We start from the raw sequence: 21,091 nt of genomic DNA on the forward strand, positions 1-21,091 counted from the left end.
GCTATCTGTCACATAGACCCTTCAACAGAGCAGCACAGATTAAAGGGGTGGCTTTGAAGCAGTGGCAGTAGATAGCCTAAGTGCAGCTCTGAGCTCTGACCCTACAGCTCTAGGTTACAGCTAACAGGGCTTCCCACAGTGGATGTGTCCTGTGTAACTACGGATGGACAAGGGGGAGTAAAGCATGACTTGCAACATAGCGGTAATAAACGACATTCATCTTTTTTCTGGGGAGTTCATCCTCAAATACTGGAACAAACTGAAACCGCATTTTTGACGAAAACCTGCGTCGGTGTGTGGGGAGAACCCAGGGTTCTAATTTATGGCAGGACCGGATTGGGTTTGGCGCCAGCTTCCCTCTTCCTAGCGATGCGCCCCGGAGCTATTAAAGAGATGTGCCCGGAGGTGAGGGCGCAGTCTCCCCGCCCGCTCCCGCCGGCCGCCCATCGGCGCGACTCCCCGTGACCGCCCCCGCCGCTCGGCACGGCCGCTCCCGGGCGGCGGGGCAGGTACGCGGGGCCGGGCCGGGCCGGGCCGGGCCGGGGGGCCGCTCCGCCGCGAGGTGTGTCCCTGCTCGGCGGCTCGGCGGTGCCTCCCGAGGATTGGGCAGGGCGGGCGAGCGGCTCCGCGCTCCCCCGCCGGGCTCCGCCGCCCGCTCCCGCAGCAGCAGCGCGCTCGCCGCCCGCGCCGCTCCCTCTCCCGCTCCGCGCCGCTCCCGGCCCCGGCCGCCGCCGCATCGCCATGCCGCATCCCGCGGCGCCCCTCGGGGCCGCCCTGCTGCTCGTCCTGCTGGCGGCGGACTCCTCGCAGAGTGAGTACCGCGGCGGGGCTCGTCCCTGCCGCACACGCCGCCGAGCATCCCCCGGCTCCCCGCGCGTGTGCGAGCGCGGGCCGGGCGGCGGGCGGCGGGGGATGCGCGGCGGAGCGGCCGCGGGGTCAGCGGGATGCGGGCGAGGGGCCGCGCCGACCCGCGGGCGGCGCCCCGAGCCGGGAGAGCGCTCGGTGACCCCCGGAGCGGCTGACTGGGGTGCGGGGTGGGGGTCGGGGGAGCCGCGGCGGGCGAGCGGGCTCAGCTGTTGACGGCTGCCTGTCCTTCCCCCTGCTCCTCGCCTCTCCTCTCGCTCGCCCTGCTCCTCGCCTCCCCCGCGCCGTCCCGGCTGCCCAGCCGTGCTGCTGCGCGCCCCGGAAGCTGCCCAATTCCTGCGGCAGAGGCAGCGGCGAGCGTACCAGATCTTCGAGGAGACCAAGCAAGGGCACCTGGAGAGGGAGTGCGTGGAGGAGCACTGCAGCAAGGAGGAGGCCCGGGAGGTGTTTGAGAATGACCCAGAGACGGTAAGGACGCGGAGGTTTGGGGGTTTGTCCGGCTCTGCGCTCACGCCCACCCTCTGTCCGCGGCTGGATGCCAGCTACCGGCACAGCTGGGAAAGGCGTCGGGAGGAGGAGGAGGACCCAGGGCCATTCGGTGAATGGCTGGAGGACACACTAGTGCTCAGCCTGCGCAAGGGCAGTGTCGGGGCTGTCCGGTCAGGAGCACGGTGAGCGCGGTCTGGAGGAGCAGCCCAGCCTGGCACCTGCTGGCAGGACTGTCGCTGGAGGGTAGAAAGGTCCTGTTCAGCCATGGTCTGAATCCAAGAAGCAAGACCAGTGCAGCATAATGGTACAGCTTCTCTGTCTGGGTACCTTGCCATCCCTGCTCAGTCCTCCAGCTTCCCACCCCAGCTGTATTTAAAATCCCTTAGTGTTGCAGCACATGTCACAATTGGGGCTTCTCAGAAGAGTGTCCTAACAGTGTCTTAAATCCATGGGGGCCGATTCAGCTTGATCAGCATCTTAGAATCAGTAGGTTTGGGACCTGTCACTACAGCAGCAGGAGAGCACATGTATGGGAATGTGGTACTGCTGCACTTCTAACACTGTGGATTCACACACTTACAGACTGCACACCACACATGGAGCTGTCTTTTCCAGTCTTACCAAGGTTGACGTTCACTTCAGTCTTCTCACTTCGAGCAGTATGCGGATGCTTTACTAAGCTTGGCTTACTCCTCCAGTCACTTTGCACCTCCTCTCAACACTGTTTTGGATAGGCTGTTCTCATTGCAAAGGCTAGCTGGCATTGATTTAGCAGTGGGAAGTGGATTTTCTTGGTGCTCAAACTGAAGCTCAGTTCTGCACAGCGTGTTCCTGTTAATGGTATGATGCTCCAGGGAGAAGATAGGACAGAGAGGGAGAGAGAGAGAGCAAGCGAGCACGTGTGTGTACGCAGAGGCACAAACCACAGGCAAGGGAGGGACTCAGCAGAGATGTTTTATGCTTCAGTAAGGCAAGTCTTGACATGTGTGCTTCATTAGCAGCCTCAGCACTGGATAGGCAGTGCAGTAGCTTGCTGTCACACAGCAGTAGTAAGTACAGCGAAAGCAAAGTGATAGATTTTTGACAGTCTTTATTTTAGAGATTAATATGGAACACTTGCCCAGGCAGTGTTTAATGCTGCACCTTTTATGTGTATGTGTAGTCGCATCTGCATGTAGCAGTGTTTGCTTCTGTTCTGCAAAAACTGAGCTACTTCAGAATGTGGGTAATTGTAATGGGGTGAGAGTGGTTGGCACAACTACTTCCATATTCGTGTTGAGTAATATAATTTTAAACTCAATATAAATATTCACGTAGCAGTGAGTACAGGGTGATGAGTGTGATTTTGCAGCTTTCTGGAACAAAGGTGATCTAAGGTCACTCCTTTTATTAACTGGCTGCTGGCCAAGAAAGTAGCCAAAGGCAATGCATTGATAGATCAGTTTAAGGGTAGGATAGTGTACAAATACGTCAGAAATACTTTTAACAATATTTTTACTGATTTTGTAAATGGTAAAGAATATACAGTTCTCCTACTGAAATGACAATAGTGAAATAATTTTGGTTTAAAATCTTTCTATGTATAAATTCTTTAAGATACCATCATAATTTCAGTGTGTTTTGTAGGACAATGCCGGCTTTCTGTCATTGCAAGTGATTTTGATCTTTTGCTGCATTTCCTTTGCTATTGCTGCTAGGTTTCACTCCATTCTGAAAACCTGAAGAAAAGTTAGATGGGCTTCTAGTGTCTGTGCCCCCTAACATGTCCTTCTACACCAGGACACTTAGATCTGCAGTGACATAAGATCCTACCTTTTCTGAGACACAAACCTCCCGAGATCTTTGAAGCTGCTCGTTAAATGCAGTATGTCCTACTCCTTGCATTACTTTGCTTCAGTTGATTGAGAAGCAAGTGTTCCCTAATATATCAGGGGGATTTATGGCGCTTCCTGTCCCTTTTGCAGTCAGTATGTGACGTGAAAGCAGCAGCTGCTGCTCAGTAGCAGCTTTCTAATGCGTGGTGGCAGAGGTTATGAATGTGGGCTGTTGCTACTCTGCACTGGGAGACTTTGCTGTTTTGTAATGCATAGGAGACTACTCCTCCAACAGTACCTGTGGATTTCATGGACAGAGTATTAATTCACCATGGAGGTGTATTTTAAACAGTAGGGAGTTGTGCTGTCATTTCACTGATGCTGTGTTGTACATCCAGTCCTCGTGGCTGACGGAAGAAGCAAACTGGTTGAGACAGACCTGACTTCAGAAAGCCCAAAACTGTTGTAAACAACACCAAGCTTTTTGAAGAATTACAGTAACTGCGGTCATACTTCAGCGTATTGCCAGGCTGCGGCTGACCCGTGCTGGTAAAGTGAGTTTTTATTGACCAGGGAAATGCATAGATTGCTGTTAACAGAAGATGATTCCTTGCAGTTTAGGAAGGCTGGAATTTCTACGTGTACCTGCCGAACCTGGTCACAGGGATTAATTACTTAGGTTGTAGCAGAAGGAAACAGCTACAGCACTTTTTGCCCCGTGCTGAGCTCTGTGAGGCTGTGCAGGCAAGCACACAGCAGTGCAATCTGTCCCGTTGCATCTCCCAGGTTTTATGTTTTAAAGCACCAGATGAGCATCTGTGTAGGCATTTGGTTGTTTACTCTCCCACAGGGGCAATGGTCTTGCAGTCTGAAAGTTAGTTTCAGATTAATTGATCAGTCTTGATGCTTCTTGGTTCAGCCTCAAGAAAGGCTTGTGATGTCAGACTAAAAGTGTTGTCCCTCTTCCCTTTTCCTCTCCATTATGTGCTAATGAAATGTATGAGTCTTCCTTACCAACCTTGCCATTCTTGACTATTCTGTGGTGTGTGAGGAGAATTTCAAGGCCTAATTTCAAGACCTGTGACCTAAAGATGTGATAGGAAATTGCATTAACTGATTCAATAAAACAGTTCCAGAAGCTGAGGTAAGATGAAGCAGGGCTGTAACATAGCTCACACGATGCTTCCCAGGTAAAACCATATCTTTAAGCAGCCAATTGTAACATCTAGCCAAGAATTTTACGGAAAGATACCTGTTCCCAGGACAGACCAGTACATGAAATGAAGTGTCACATACCTAGACCATAGCACCATTTCTGTGCCTTCCATTGTGTCAGTGGTCAGATTTCCAGAGCAACATCTGCAGGCGGTCCGCGGGAGACGCACATTCTCTGAAACCTGAGTGTGGATCTTACCACATGTGCCATTACTTGCATCAGCTGCTAAGAATAGCGTATCAGGCGGGGCCCAAGGGCCATTCATCTGCAGGGCAGTGCAGCTTTTGTCTTTCATGTTACGGAAAATATAAATATCGGTTCGCTCAGACTAGAGGAAGGAAGATCAATTGAAACATTTTTAGATTGTTGGGTTTGTTTTTTTTTAAGAGGCAGAACAAAACTCAGTCTGTGCCGCTTGTATGACTATACATGGTAAAAGCAAGTAGCCTGGATTAATGAGTCTTGCAGCCTACCTTTTTCATGAAGCTGATTATAACATCCTTAAACATTCCTGCAGAATTCTGGGATGGTTCCTGTTTTGTAATTTCATTTATGCTAGAGGTGCCAAACAGAAAAATTAAAAGATAATATGGTGGTAAAAAGAAGAAGGATGGAAAGCGTCTCGATGGGAGGTATGCAGACTGTTTCTAAATGTGATCTATTCAAAATATATGCTAGATGTGATAGATGGGATGAAGTTGCAAAATATCTTGGATACAGAGATAAGAATGTTATCTTATTTAAGATGTTGACAAGGCCTTATAAAAGCAGCCCTGCAGAAATATTTGACCTTGGTATGCAGTCAAGGTATTACAGCTTGTTAAGTGACTGATAAACTACTCTGGAATTTGGTTGACTTGTTCTAAAAATCTGGTCATCCAAGCGTATAAAACAAAGGGCAGAAGGGAGTGCAGATCCTGATTTTCTCAGAAACATTGTATTTCCCTGAAGAAAAAAGTGTCCTCGTGCAAGGAGTTTCTCTGTTTTGAAAAGCTCAGCATAGGGAAGGCATTTGAATGCAGCCTCTTACCCTTTGGTACTATAGTATAGCATCTGTCCCTGCACATCCTGCTTGCTGCTCTTTCTGCTGAAGAATTACTGCTCTTCCTGCAGCTCGCCATTGAAGTTACCCTGCCGAATGCATTGAGGACTGTTAGGCACCCCAGAAACGCTGATGTAGGTCAGCCTGGCCACCTGTGTTTATTGTTTATGGGTTTGGCCCTCAGTAGAGCACTGTGGAAAGCCAGCTGGTTTCCATGTGCGTGCAGAATGGACATCTGATTCAAAGGCAGATACGTGAAAGTTCTGGTTTTTGAGGGACTCGCATCCAAAATGTTATTAAAATCTACAGCTTGTCAGATACACAGAACACTGGCAGAGGATCCCAGCGTAACTTGGGACTGAAGAGGAATCTACTCCACTCTGCCACTCATGGCAAGGGCAGCAGTGACACCAGATCAAGTTTTTGGGGGCTTTTAGCAATCTTGTCTTGAAAATTACTGATTCTAACAAAACATGCACCAATGTCAGCATTCTTTCTGCTAGGCTGGGTTTATTGAGAAGCTGAAATGCAGATAAAGCAAGGTAGAGGTGTGATAAGGGTCAGTTTGGCTGGTTTGCAGTGTGCCAATGGCTCACGTGGTTTTATTTTTTTATGTGTTCCATAATGTGACATGGTCTTGATAAGACAGATGAGCTTCATCCATGGACTAGGGTCATCCAAACTTCATTCTGAAATTTAGGAGGCGTGCTTGTCAGGCAGTGTTTCGATGTTATTTCTAAGAATAACAAGGTAGATACACACTTGTTAGTATTAATCAGGAAAGTATGAAGGCATGTAAAGGGAGGAGATGAGTTACTGGGAGAGTAAAGCAGTGTAAAATTTCTTTAAGTAATTTAGTGAATGTTGTGTAGTCTAGACATGAAAAATACTGATATCATCTTTAGATACAGATGTCATCATCCCTGTATAGAATATTCCTTTCTAGATCCAGGCAAGAATCTGGTTTTATTTGCTGTGACAGTTCTTCTCAATATACTGATTTGTTCTGACATTTCAGCAGAGCATGGAGAAAGGGCTATATCTATAGCTGGTGTAAATTTCTTTATCTCTTCTTGTTGGTGCAGAGAGAGAGAAAGTGTTATTGGAAAACTTTGCTGATGTTTAACCTGCTTGGACTCAATATATGGAAGAATGGATTCCCAGGCACAGTGGTACCTGCTTAATAGTTTTGAGAAAGAAAATATAGGGATATTTAGAGTTTTGTCCAGGAATGGGTTGAAGGAGAGAAAAAGGAAATAAAAATCTGAGTGCCCAGGTACATGCCACAGTGGCATCCCAGCCTGCTGGGATGAGACCTGGGTGTCCACCAGGTGTTCTCCCTTCCCTTTTCTTCCTTTTCCCTGTTTGGTATGAAAGACAAGGGAGCTTTGTACCAAAATCCAGGGGGTCTAACTGATCTGCAAGGCAAAATGATTTGGCCTGTTAACCAGGATGTACCCATCTACTTTGCAGTGCAGACACTCATTTGTTGGCAGTGGTGGTGTTCAGTAGCAGGAGGGTGACAAAAATACTCCTGCCTGCCTTAGGAGGCAGGCTGTGCATTTATTGGCTAAATGCTGCTTTATCAAAAGTCACTGAGAAGGGTGAGCAAAGTTTGCTGTTGGTGGAGGTAGGCGCAACTCCATCAGCTCTGCTGGGCTCATACCTACCTGACCTGTATCAGTTTCCACTCATGGGAGAGCAGCCCAGAAATTCAGAACAGACCTGGAAATACTGACACACCACATCCCAGAAGCAGTATATGCTAAATGTCCTGTGCAGCAGGAGGGAAGAGCAAGAGAGGACAAAAGGGACTAATACTATGCTGAGGGGCTGTTTGCAGATATGGTAGAAAAAGGTTCTAAGAATGACAAACTGAGTGGGGGGTTTATACTGGTTTCGAGATGGATGATAATGTAAAGAGTAGATGAAGTTAGGGTAAGTCAGTTTTCCAGAGCAGTACAATAAGTTTTAATAAATACGTGAGAGAAGGAAAAAGGCAATTAAAAATTTAGGCAACAGTTTTGTGTCCATGAGCTCATTTCATTTTCTTTTTCATATTAAAAAAAAAAAAAAAAAAAAAAAAAAGAGCAGCTTTCTGGGAATTAATACAAATTTTTAATGCAGCTGCTTAAGAATCAGGTAAGAGAAACATCGAATGTGTATAAATTAGCAGCTGGGATTCATGTGTGTTCCATACTCTGAGTGAGCTTAATGAATTAGAAGTAGTCACTTTCCACTAAACATGAAGAACAAGGAAGGAAGCACAACCACAGATTTAGGAGAAACTGAGAAGGAGCATAGCAACAAGGTTTATTTGTCCCCTCACATTACTTCTCAAGCCTTGGTTTCACACTGGGGATTCAGCTGACCTAGTAGAAATAAGCAGCTCCTTTGCCTGTTCTTTTCACCCTTCTTGCACAGCAATTTGGGTGCCTGCATGGTCCAGCTGAAGTAACCTAAAGAGAAGTAGTCTGCAGAGGAAAATGGTGATTTTGCAGCTGGATTGGTTTCCCAGTCCAGGGAGGTCTGCCACAGTGAAAAGGACAGCCTGAGGTTAGGGTGGGAAGGACAGGTGCTGGGAGGGAGACAGAAATGGCTGTCACAGCTCAGCCTGTCAAAGCAATGAACAACCAAGCCTTGGAGAATCTGACTGAAGTTTTTCAGCAGGTCTCCCTTCTGTATCTTTGCTTTCATCACAGTTTTGTTATGGCTGCTGATCTATAGGCTCCCCACGCGTGGACATCTGTGGGGAAATCCCCTTATTGATGCGTTTGTGTTTTCTCCCTGTTCCTTTGAGCATCAGCAGTGGCAAGTAGAAGAAGAGCAAAGCTGGGAAGTAAGGAGGATACCCAGGGAGGAGAACAAGTGTTGGTGTTGTCTTCACTCTGCACACCTGCCGGGACAGAAGGGTACATAAATGAAGAGGTGGAAGGAGAAAGGGTCATGCTTGCACTGCACAGTCATATGTACCTGGAAAGCTACCATATTTGGCTGATTCCTGGAACAGGGAGTTCTAGTTCAATTCCAGAAAATACTTAGTACATTAACAGAAAAGCAAAATTACTTAATTATTAAAATAATTAACAGGGAAGTGTGAGATCAGATTCTGTCACAAGGGCCTGGTGTCATCTAAGATGTCACTTCCCTATTCCTTACTTTCCTGTGCCCTCTGAGTCCAAATCCTTAAATGCCTTAATTGATTGAGTGCTGTTAGTATGAATTGTAACCTCTGCAGATAAGCAAGATCCAAAGAAACAGTGTGTTTACATTACAAGGAGGGGAAAAACTTCAGCGGATAAAATGTCACAGAGCCCATGAGAGATTATTGATATTTAAATCGTGTTTGATGGGATATATGACTGTTTTAAATATAGCTAAAATAATTACAGAGTAAATATAGATGGTGTTGGAGAGACAGCCTTTGACTTATTTATTGGCCAAATGCTGCTATATCAAAAGTCATTGAGAAGGGTGAGCTCACCATCAGAACGATATTTTATCAGATACCGTTTTCCTTAATTTGACTAAACTATCTGAGTGAGTTTTAGTTTACCCACATACAAATACTGTAACTCTTGCAACAAGTGAGGATTCAAACAAGCAACATTGAGTGAGTATTTGTCATCAGATTGAGATCTTGCACATTATTGAAGCTGGAGGGAAAGTAGCCTTTCAGTTCTGAAGCAGTGGAGGAAACCTCAAGGCATTTGTGATCAGATTTCTGTTAGAATAATTTGAAAGCACAGCCAACCAATTGGAATCACACTACAAATTATTTTTGTAAGTTTTTTGGCAGTATTTTTTGAAGCATTTGGTACCAGTTATATCCATTTTACACTGTTTACTGTCTAATCAAACCCTGCCTCAGGCCACCTGTAGAAATCATGTCTCTGTGCCTCCTGCATCTTGACAAAATGTAAAGTATCTGTGACATATGTGAACTTTTTTCCCCCTGTCTTTCCTTTCTGTAGTTTTTTTTCTCCCCTTTAATTATGCATTCCAGTCATTGGTGGGTTTTTCCTCATTGCAGAGAAACAGTTTTTGCTGAAGTGGCACCTCAGTAAGCTATTGGGAAACAGTCTTGCTGTCCAGAACAGAGCAAAGGAAGTTGTGACAATAGATGGGTTTTATTTCAGACTTGAGGATTCTGCAGAGGTACCTAATCTCTATGGAAGACTTCACGCTGGAGAGTATGGTCTTGAATGCTTTTGCTTTTGAAAATTCAGCAGCTTGGTAGAAGGGGCAGACCCAGTCATTGTGCACCTGAATTGCTGGATAGTGTGAAGTGGATACTTGACAAATGGACAAAAAATCTAAAGGCTACCCTAAGCAGCTGTAACTTGGGTGGTAGGAGATGAGTCTCGGAGGCTGCTTTTGGATTGTAACGTGACCTACTTGCTTCTCTAATGCCTCACTTGCCAAACTGTGGAGAGAAGTTCTCTTTGCTCTTTGTATAGAGACCACAGATTGCCACAAAGCAAAATAGGAAGCAAATTCACCTGGCTGAGTGATGGGTCCCTCATGATGAGAAGGAAGGTTTGTGCAGGCAATACGGGATTCTTTTGAGCATGAATTCTGTAACCACTGGTTCTATATACTTAAAATTCTGAATTGCACAACTGCTTAGTGCTCTGATATAGGTTAAGGGCCCAACCTTGCAGTGTGAGATTTTCTATGCACCTAAAGTCTAGGGCTGAGTTTTAAAAAATGGAAGAGGGCTCTTGAGCCTTACTGAGATTTGCATTCCCAGGCTGTAACAGTTGAAAACTGGCAAACACTGAGTTATAGCCATTTATGGTCGATAGCAGTAATTTCTTCAAGGATAATGCAAGCCCATAGTGTGGAAACACAAAGAACATTTATAAATGAGGTCTGGCCATGCCCAAGACAAACATTCAGTCCTGAAGGAAAGAGGAAAAGGGAGAGTCATTATATGGAAATAAGGAAAGGGCATACTGTGGGAGTTGTTGCTACTCTCTCAGATGTAACTAGGTAACTAAGAAAGTGCTTTTTAGAAGTCACCGTTGCTAACACAAGTCGGTGAAATGCTCCAGTGTTAGTGGCACTGCAGTCACGGAATCACAGACTGGTTAAGGTTGGCAGGCACCTCTGGAGACCTTTTGGTCCATCCTCCTTACCCAAGCAGGATCACCAGGGGCCAGATGTCCAGAAATATAAGCAGCCTTCCTATAAACTACATCTTTTATTTGTGGCCTCTAGAGCTCAAAATGATTTTCCTTAGATTCTGTGCCTTACAGTCTTACCTGACCTGGTACTCAAACGAAATAAACAGAAGCAATTAGCAGGCACTTATTTCTGAGGTCTCCAATGTTATGAATTGAAGTAGAGCAACAGTGAGAACATTTTCCTGGTGTTGACAGGGTCATTGTTATGTTTTCAGAAGGGCTATTTTAATACAGTGACTCATATTAATGCCTGTTCTGATTTGGTGTTTTTCCATCTTCTCTAAAAACGCAGCAGGACTAATGCATAGCCCATATAATTACACTAACTTCTGGATTTTACCGCCATGGACTTTGGCCACAGAGTTGAAAAGAGATGGTGACCCCAGTCACAGTGTAGGTTTCCTTTGGCAGGGAGGCTGACATGGGTGTTTCTGCCCCTTCCACTGCACAGCTGTGAATTCTTACCTTGGTGTTGCTGTTCTCCTCAGTTGTTTCAAGGAGAGGCGTTGTGAGGGTGGCCCCAGAGAAACTGTTCTTATCATTTGGAGGGAAAAAGCCAAAGATAAAAAATGAACAGCATGGAGTTTGGGCAGGGGTTGTTTGCTTGGGTTTATTTTTTTGAGGACACTTTTAAAATTATGCTCTCCTAGGTGTCCAGACTAAGTGTTGTCGTGGCTGTTTTATCAGGGTAATAGTAAGCTCCAGCTGCAGTTGGGAGAGGAGCACCTTAGCCCCATGAACAGAATTCTTATGCCCATGTTTGGTGTCACTCTACCTTGAAATAAAAGCATGCAGTCTTAGATCTCGCAACACTGTTGTGGAAGCAACTAATTGCATTTAATGCATCAGAAGACTTGCTTCTAGCATGTGCATCTATTTGTGTGAAAGGGGTGGGGGCTGTAGAGCTTAAATCTTTTCTGTTAAAGCACAGCTCTGTCTCCTGGGCAGCAAGAGAAAGTTCTCTGGAACTGAGCTGAAATAAGCAAGCCAGGACCTGCCTGGAGAGAGTGGCCTGATGCCGTGCCTTGCACCTCTCTGAAAGGGTGGGGATGGGGAGATGTTGGACACTTGCCAGTCTCTCCTGTTTCTTCCTCTTTACCCGAGATCTCTGCTGAGCTGTGCTTTGGGTGGCACATGACGTGTAACCCAAGGTGAGATACAGCTCTGGTGTGTAGCTCACACTACCTGTCAGACCTGTAGTGGCAGCAGATAAAAGATGTCATTTACAGAAGGACCGTTCGTGTTGCTCGGGCACCGCAGGCTGCCGGTGTCCTGCTGTCGTAGCTTCTGCCATCCCAGCCGTACTGTTGATAACGTGGAAACCAGACAGACAGAAAGTCTGGTGGGTCACAAAGAAGGGAGGTGGAAATACATGAAAGTTTCCTTGGTGGGAACAGCCACAGAAGTCGGAATTTTTGAGGCTGCGTTTGCGACGTTTGGTCTCTGGTGGAGGTCGGCGCTTCTGCAGCCTTTGTGTTCCTTTTGCCTGCGCTGGGGCATTACTGCTGGACAGATGGGTTAGAGAGCTTGGGGAGGTCAGAGTCCGTGCAGCAGCTTGTCCAGAGGATGTTTATGTCCAACGTGTATTTGTTTATAGCTTTTTATTTTAAAAGCCAATTGCTCCTGCCTGTATTTTCAGCAGTAATTAGGAAGCAGATCTAAAGGGGAAGGGTTGACCACGCTTAAACGTTGACGTTTTCTGTCAGAATCCAAGCTGAAAATTTCACACTCACATAATTCTGTGGCGATTTGCGCCACCCTAGTGGTAACAGTTAAATAACTTCCTGCGTTTTGATCCTGTGAACAGTGTGTGACTTTCTGGATGGTGAGAAGTTTATTGAGCCTGAAATTGAAGGTGGCTTGTTGAGAAATCAGCAAAATAGTAACAGAATCTTTGCCAACTCCTTCTTAGCAAGCCTCCAAGCATTTCTCTTGGCGTTTCTGTAGAATACTGAAAATGCAATTGAACACTTCTAGTAGAAAGAAGATGAGTTGCACACTTTTAACAGGGATCTAACCCTGTGTAGGATTTTTGTTTTCCCTGACATCTGGAGGTCATGAAACCTTAGTACATCACAGAAGACTGAAAAGACATTGAAGAGTCGAGTGCTCACATGAGAAATAATGTGCATCTCTATCAGGTCAGGCACAGCTTGAATTTTTAACTGAGAAAATATCTCATCGGTGTTTTTTGAAAAGGGAGCTGCAGTTTAAGCGAGTTCCTTTTCTCAAGGTGTAAGATCATTCCTCCTTCATTATTGATTAAATCTTCTCTGAATGTAAATATATTGTCAATGTATTTACAGAAGCCAGCTGTAAGAAAAATTGAGTATAAAAAAAAGTGAAAAGCTAGTCATACAAGAATGAGTCATGGTAGAACCTGTGAGCATACATCTTTGTTTTAGAATGGTAGTATCAGCAGGTTTTGTAAACCTGGAGAAGTGCTACTCATCAGCAAGTGCTTTTGTATAACATAAGCAAATGAGAAAGAGTTAAATTTCTATTAATAGCCTCCAGTTTAAATCACTTGGCTACATGCTTTGTGGAATGAAGCTTGTGGTGGTACAATGCCTTGGAGTTTCACTTTGCTGCTGTTCAACTGGCGTTGAATCAATACACAGTCAGTTTGAATTTGGAAGTTCCTTTTACAAAAGCAAATTCTATATCACTTTTCTAGCACTCAACTCATTCATCAGAGGTCAAGGAGAAAATGCCTTTGCCACCACTGCCACAGAGCAATTAGGCTGATAGCCATGAATATGAAAGCTCCTATTTATTGTCCAGTGAGTGCCAAAACAGTTGTTCTTGCCAGAGTCTGGATTACCCTTTTGGTGGTTAAATACATCGGCACATTCTTGTGAAGTACATGGAATAAAGGGGAAATAATGAAAGAAATGTTTGGAGTATTTTATTACGTGCCCCTGTCTTTTCCTCCTCAAGTGCTGGTTGAAGTTCAGTTTGTGGTTATAGCACAAATGGGCACCCATCTGAGCACTTAGACTGCTTAGATTTATTTGTATTTTGACTGCATTTTTTTTACTTGTCTTTTTGAAACTAAACCTTAAAAATACAAAGCAGGAACAAGGACCATAGTGGGTTCTGAGCTCATCACTCTGATGAAACATTTCAAGCTAAAGAAACATTTCAAAGCTCAACTCCAAAAGATGCCAAACTTATCACCCTCATGTCAGAATTGAAAATTAACATAAGTGTAAGCTGCTGCTTCTACTTCTTTGCTGATGCTTTCCTAATTTAGGCTGAATATTTACATGGTGCATTTCAGTAACTGGAGCATATTTGCCAGAAGCAGTTGATTCTTCTGGTAAATGACAGCAGTGCAATTGATTGCACTGGACAGTCCAAATCAAACTGAATCATGGTCTGTGCTTGCCTCTGTTGTTTATACACAGATCCAATCCAAACATCTGTAATAAGAGGAGAAGATAAAATAATTTCTTCTCTTGCACATTGTGTAGGCTAATTTAATTTTGTAGAATGCAGGGTATTTTGTGTTCCAATCTCACTGAAGATAGTGTTACATGGAAATTGCTCCTCTTACATAAAAGAGAATTATAATGTGCATATGTTTTCATAATTAGCTGAGAAGTGGTTTATTTAAAAAAAAAAAAAAAAAGAAAAAAGCACTGATACAATGCATAAGTTTTTCCTCATTCAATGCCCCAATTATCATTTTAACAGCACTTGAATTAGTGACTTACATATTATGAAAATCAGCATGAAGGTGGAAAAAAATGCTTTTTTCCTGGCCAGGTAGTTTTTTGTATTTTTTTTTAAGAATGTGATACAGTTGTCAGCTTCAGCCAATCTCCCATTCTTCCGTGCAGCGCAGCTGCATTTTCTGCTGCTTCCGTGTGTTGGTGCGAGCAGTCGTGACCGGCGAGGCCTCACCAGGCTGACTATTCCGACATGCAAGGCTGGATTCACATCACATCAGCAAAATGGTGCCGCTCTCCCTGTGTGGCTGCACTTTGTTGGTGCAAGGCAGGGAGCAGCAATGCGTGGCCATGTGCCAGAGAGGAATGGCAAAGCCCTTTGCAGCCTGCTTTTAGAGTAATGGCTGTCAATACCCCGCCTCTTGCAAAATGTAATTTCTCCCTTCTCTGAGCCTGCAGGATGGGATGTGTGGGTGGTACAGCAACGGGTGCTGGTTGAGTTGTAGGGTGCTCCTAGTAAAAGCAAAAGGTACTTTTTCTAGTGGCTGTGGTGTTCATGTGTTGGCCATGTCCTGCATCAGCAGAATGCCTTCGAGGAGGCGTGGGGTGGCTGAATGATCCCGTACTCTCCCCTCTAGGGTTTTGCTCCTGGATTCCAATTCCTTCCCCTACCTCATGCCAGCAGCAGCAGCTTTATCTCTTGGAGGGTGTCTTCATGCTCAGTCAATGACCAGATCAGCTGCCATCAAAAAGTACCTTGAGATGAGCTAATGTTTCTTTCCTTTTCAAATGACAAAATGCATGTACAATACTGTGCTGCTTCTGGTTCTGAATAAAAAGAAATCAGGTGTTTGGAATTGTTAAACAACTGCCATACAAGACCACTAAAGTAACAGCAGCTCTTAAATAGCATGAAAATAGAAGCAATTATGATTCTTTTTTTTTTTTTTTTCCTTCTATAGGAATATTTTTACCCGAAATACTTGGGTGAGTTGCAGCTTTTATTTTCATTTTGTGGGAGTGCTGGTATGTGCCTAACACTGGAGCTTGTCACAGTTGAAGTCTCTGCTAAGGAAAGTGATGGAAATCTGATTGCAATAAACATGCTTTGCTAACTTTTAAGATAGACTCTCTGATCTTTTTTGTACTTTGAGGTGGGTGTTTTTACTTACGTGTACATTTGCAGACAGAGATGCTTTATGTATTTTCTGCATCTTAAAATCTTGATGTTGCATATATATCTGTGACTTGAAGTGTTATGAAATAATTTGTAGTTTTCTACCTTTTTTCCCTTTTTAATTAAGTTAGATATTATCTCCTTAAAAAAAAAAAAAAGTGCCTGATTGAATTACTGGCTTTTTCTATTGACTGTATCATTGTCATGGCATCATACTGCTTTCTGTTCGTGTTTAATATGTTTTACTTAAGATCCCAAATGCCACAGTGGGAGAAAAAACCACATGCTTTTCAGATATTTTAAGAAATTTAGTTGTTCAAATTGGAGTAGCTACTACCATAGTTTTAGAATCATAGAAACATCTGGTTAAGTGATCATCCTATTCAAGTGGCTTTTAACTGCTGCTCATCAAAGCTAAATGATTTTAATGAGCGGCAGAATTTTAAGGCATCTGGGAGATGATATTATTGCATAGATATTGCATCCACCTTCCGAATCCTTGCAGGCCAGGTATCATTTTATGTGCTTTGAAAGCTGTCCTTCACCACTGTAACAATAACAATTTCATTTTCTGTTTTTCAGCTTGTATTCAGAAATATGGGTCGCCGTATACCAGAAATCCAGATTTCCTTACATGTGTTCATAGTAAGCATTTTTGATTTTTATATTGTAGTTGAATGTTCTCTCATTCTACCTGAAGGTGTGGGATTAGCTCAGCCATCTCTATTTTTGGTAGTATTTCAATACTGGTCTCCCTATTCTCTAGGCTTAAGACTCCATCCCACTAAACAAAATCTTTCTCATTTTATAACCTAATGCCATCTTGCTGTCATGTTTTAGTGCTTTGATATTTTATAGTGCAAGGTTCTGTCCCACCAGGTTCCCAAGGTTTGAATAATATGAGAAGCAAGAGGAACAAGAAATAGGAGGTACTATAAGGCTGTACACTATGTGTGGCCCCTCATTTTCTAGTCTCTTGAATGCTGGCTTTGGCTCACCCCATTAAGGAACCTCAAGAAAAGTTTAAAGTCAAACCAGGCTTGTGTCAGCCTTCTTTGCACTCAGAGATGAGTTTCATGTATCATGTGACTATGCTTTGAATATTGTTACCTTTAAAACCTCAAATCAGTTTTGAAGCCAAACTGATAACTTTGTAGAGGGTGAAGGGTTTTTTGTCCTTCACTAACTAGAGAGGAGAATTTAATGAATTCTTCTAATACCTTTCTAGCTGCCTTTTGAAACTTAGCAGTGCTAAAGGTAGAAAACTGCATAAGTATTCTAAATATGTCTTATGAGCAGTTAAAACGTGGAGAAAATCAGATGTATGTATATTTATTTTCTTTTTAGCCTTGGCTTTCAGTCTTTTATTGTGATCAAGTTTAATTAGTCATGTGTTCATACAAGTGCTACCAAAGTAGGATCAGTATTTAGTCAACTTTTCACATTTATATACTGCATTAAAGCTTTTTTAAGAGTGAATTCCAAGGTTAAGAAGTGGTGTGTGAAGAATTGCCCTCACATACTGCAGCAGTATCACTAATGGATGTTGAGTCCTTTGAACTGGGAATTCTCAGACCTGTGGTACCTGTGTTGGCTGCAGTATGCCAGCTAGTCCAAGGTGGGACGTGAGGCTGAGTGCTGACATTTACTTGTGCATGTGGCACAGCAAGGAAGAAGGAGTTTCTGCTGAAAATGGTGGTATTGACTGGGAACACTTGTTTCAAACAGCTAATCAGTGTCTCAGAAATGAGTCTTAAGGGTAGTGATGAAAAAATACGAAAAAAAAAAAAAAGCTGAGTAATTGTTTTTAGGGATTTCTGCCCATTGCAGATGCAGTGGATCGGAAAGAAAATGATAATATTTTCCCCCATTAAAATATTAAAGGGTTTTTAAATGGCTGAGTTTTGGCTAGCCATCATCAGTTCACAGGAGAAGTAACAGAGAAGGAGCCTGAAACACACTTGGAAGAACGACAGGCTTGGTGCTTGGCCAGTTCTAGTGTACCTCTTAATTTTTCACAGATGCTGCCAAAAGACTATGTAGCTCTATGGGCTTGTGCCTGCAAGACACTTCAAAAGTTTGTTTCTTAACAGCCTTTCTCTTCTCAAAACAAGGTCGTGGAAGGTTCTTTTAACTGGTGTGCAAAGGCATTGAGCAGCCTGAGGTCCGGAGGGTGATTAACTGCACTAGTTTATCCTGGGAATGAGGTAGAAATTTTAAGTATGACAGTGATTAGGCAGCTTGGACAGAATATGTGGGGATTCCTAATTTCATAAACTCTTGAGATCAGGTTACAGCTAGGATTCAGCTCCAGATTCAGAGGATTCAATGCAGTGTGTGAATAGGTATTCCCAGCACGGGTGCTTCCATGAGCAGCATTCCCATCAGAGTGAGCAGAGTTAATCTCCTCTGCTTCTAGAGGGATTCCCCCAAGCAAACTGTGTCTGCTCTGGGGAGGCCTGAGTCCCTCTGTGGGCTCTGCTTATTGCACTACCTCCACTGACTGCAATGAGCATCTATAATATGTATATCTTTGCAGATAGATGTTTACTTTACACACGGATACCTACACTTTCTCTGCATATCTGGATCTTTTTCTAAAAGAGATCCTGCAGGTTATCCAGGAATTAAGGATTTGGTTCTGCGAGGCTTTGGAAAACTTTACAGGACTTTTTGGGAAATGAAGCTTCACATGGCCTTAAAAAACAAAATGAGATTTTTGTCACATGTGCCTGCTTTTTTACTATTAAATTCCTGAGTGTAATATTATTTGCAGCCTAACATTTTATGAAGTTTCAATATGAACCATTTTGTGGGTATCAAAAAATAAATTCTCAGAACAAAGTAGTGAACTGAAAGTGACAGTCAGTAGGCACAAGCAAAATCTTGTTTCCATACAGATTCCAAAGATGGAATTGGTTGTTCTATTCTCTGTCTGCACTTATGAGCCTCATAGGTGCTATCAGACACAGTTCAGAGCACATGAAAAGGTCATGCTCATCACCAGTTGTAACAGCTTTACTAAAATCTGTCATGCAAATGAATGGAAACAAAATGGTGGTGCCTTTTTCTTTTGCAATGGTTTCAATTGGGAGCACCTTCTGTGAAGCCAGCAGAATTACACAAATGTGAAGCCACCAGAAGAGTATCAGAGTGTGTCTTGTGTTCGCAGACTCTCGTGACAGGAGGGGGTAAACAATCAGCACAGTGCTGATGTGATGGAAATCTCTGTGGTTGATATCCATGGGTTGTTACCCTGCTGGGCAGTGTTACTGCCATCTGGCTCTTCAAGGCATGTCAGAATCCAGTTTAAAGGGAAGAATCAGAAACTTGTGGATACACCAGAGAAGTTGTGCATAACCCCGTTGACTTGGATTTGCTTATCAAATTACTAAAAACACTGCCATACTTAAGGAGGCTTGGTGTGTGCTGCTAAAAGAAATTAAAATATTTGGCTTGCTATATCTAAACCATTCACCCTTCTGTTTAATGTACACATTCTGATCTGTTCAGGAAAAGGAACATCCTGGACAGACTTGCTTTGTTGTGGCTCATTGCCACCTTAACCTGGCCTCTCCCTCCCCAGCTCCTCCACCTCCAGATGTGCCAGCTGGGCAGTGATTTACTGGGAGGTGTGCTGGCAGGTGGATGTTAAGACAGTAACACAGTCCATGTAGCTGTGTTTTGTTTTTGTGGCCTGGCTTCTCTGGCTGTGCCCTGGGTCTCATCAGGTTTCATCTGAACATGAGGAAAGGCTTTTTCACTGTGAGAGTGAATCAGAGCTGGCACAGGTTGCCCAGGGAGCTTGTGGAGTCACCATCCCTGGGATAATCGAAAGCATTCTGGCCATGGTCCTGAGCGACTGGTTGTAGGTGGCCCTGCTTGAGCAGGGAGGTGGCACAAGCGATCTCTGGAGATGCCTGCCAACCTCAACCACCTGAGCTTAAATCCTAGGCAGTCAGTGCAAACCAAAGTGCTGTTCAGTGCTTTGTGAGGCGTCCAGCGGAGCTGCTCCTGCCTGCACTCACAGAAGTGTTAAAGTTCTTTCAAAGCAGCTCGTCGTGACAGTGACTTTCAGAATCACACAGAGGAAGGTAAGAAGAGACATGTAGAAGTAGAATAACCCTGGCAAAAGTGGGAGTCTTAACTTTTCTCAGTTGGAGAAGTCTCATGAGGCTGCTAATCTACAAAGAGTTCCACTCCTAAAAGCCTCCCTTCCATGCTACAAAGTCATGTTTGAGAGTATCAGGAGTACTGGACTCAGCAGAACCAGTGCATGGAAGCCAGTGCAGGTCTTTTGTGCTGCTGCTCACTCAATGTGTACACACTGGGCACTTTCACATGCTGTGAGGAGATATGTGAAAAGAAAGGCTCTTGAACTGGTGTGCTTTGCAATCTGCAGAATGAGCTTCTGCACTGTTCCTTCTGGTTGAAGTGGTGGAAACAGTTAATACATCCATGTTTCTGAAGACCACTGATCTAGAGCACGGGTGTCAGCAGGCTACTACTACATGATAGCTATCAGCTCACTTTTTTGTGGAAACAAGGGTATTCTGTCACTCTTCCTTTAGCTACCTCTGTGAAGCACTGTCCCTGGGTGTTGTGCAGGTAAGTGGGTAGGTGAATTTGGACAGGTGACTGCAGTTGATGAGTAGTTGCATGATACTTTGAGATTTATTCCTTCAGTCATTCCCAAAGTGTGGTGACTACTCCCCTGCTTCTTTCCAATGAGAAAACTCATTGCCAAATCCTGGAACTTGGCTTAAAATTCTCCATAGGAACATTGTGCTCTTTGTAAACTGGTTTGCTGTTCCTTGGCTGTTGATATATAGGTATTCCTTTTTTATTTTCATTCTACGTAATAGAAAAGATCTAACAAAAATATGATTTATAAACTTGCTAGCCAGAAACCTATCAGCCCTGGTAAGATCCTCTGCTGAACTACCAGAAGTGATTGAAAAGAGTACCCATCCTTTGTGGAGTATTTTAGTTGATACTGCCTTTTTTTTTTTTTTTTTTCCCATTAAAAATTAGTAAGAGTAGAAAAATAGGCTACTTTGGGTTGTTTCTTTCATGATGTGTCCTTCAGATGTGGGGGTGGTAGCTCACTCCCTTTTGCAATTAAGTGAATTCCACTGCATGTGATCTAGCAAGATTCTTGGCAGAGCTAGTTTGGCATGTGAGCACTGGGAATTAGCTTATAGTTTTGCCAGGTGCAAGTATTTTTGAGTGATTCCCCAATAATGTTTAAGCTTCCCATCTTCTAATGAGAGTGAAACGCCTGGTTTTCAGTGACTTCAGTGTATTTTCTCTTTTGTTTTGGTTTATTTATTCCTTGTGTAAATCAGATTTGCCAAACCAGTGTTCTCCCAATCCTTGTCATGAAGAAGGAACCATCAAATGCGAGGATCTCAAGGGGGATTTCTATTGTGAATGCAAGCGTGGCTGGCAGGGAAAAAAATGTGAAAAAGGTAATTTCATTTCATTTTCTTTTATTCTTGTAACAAAGATATTTTGGGTTTTGCTGTACTCTCAAAAGGTCACTGATAATGTGCTGCACAATTCAGAAGTCACTGAACTGAACCTGGATTACACACTGTGTTTTTACCCTTCTGGGGAACAGGTA

At 43.9% G+C, this 21,091-nt stretch overlaps 1 protein-coding gene across 1 annotated transcript in view; it reads left to right on the forward strand.

Annotated features, from left to right (window-relative positions):
- The first annotated feature begins 741 nt into the window (after positions 1 to 741).
- Positions 742 to 21,091, forward strand: part of GAS6 (growth arrest specific 6) — a 39,778-nt gene continuing 19,428 nt past the window's right edge. The window contains exons 1-5 of the mRNA XM_040056352.2: positions 742 to 811; positions 1,166 to 1,332; positions 15,251 to 15,275; positions 16,048 to 16,110; positions 20,814 to 20,936. Coding sequence (XP_039912286.1) covers positions 742 to 811; positions 1,166 to 1,332; positions 15,251 to 15,275; positions 16,048 to 16,110; positions 20,814 to 20,936 — 448 coding nt within the window. The remainder of the gene's footprint in view (positions 812 to 1,165; positions 1,333 to 15,250; positions 15,276 to 16,047; positions 16,111 to 20,813; positions 20,937 to 21,091) is intronic.

Source organism: Hirundo rustica, chromosome 2 (assembly GCF_015227805.2).
Source record: "Hirundo rustica isolate bHirRus1 chromosome 2, bHirRus1.pri.v3, whole genome shotgun sequence".
Classification (NCBI taxonomy): domain Eukaryota; kingdom Metazoa; phylum Chordata; class Aves; order Passeriformes; family Hirundinidae; genus Hirundo; species Hirundo rustica.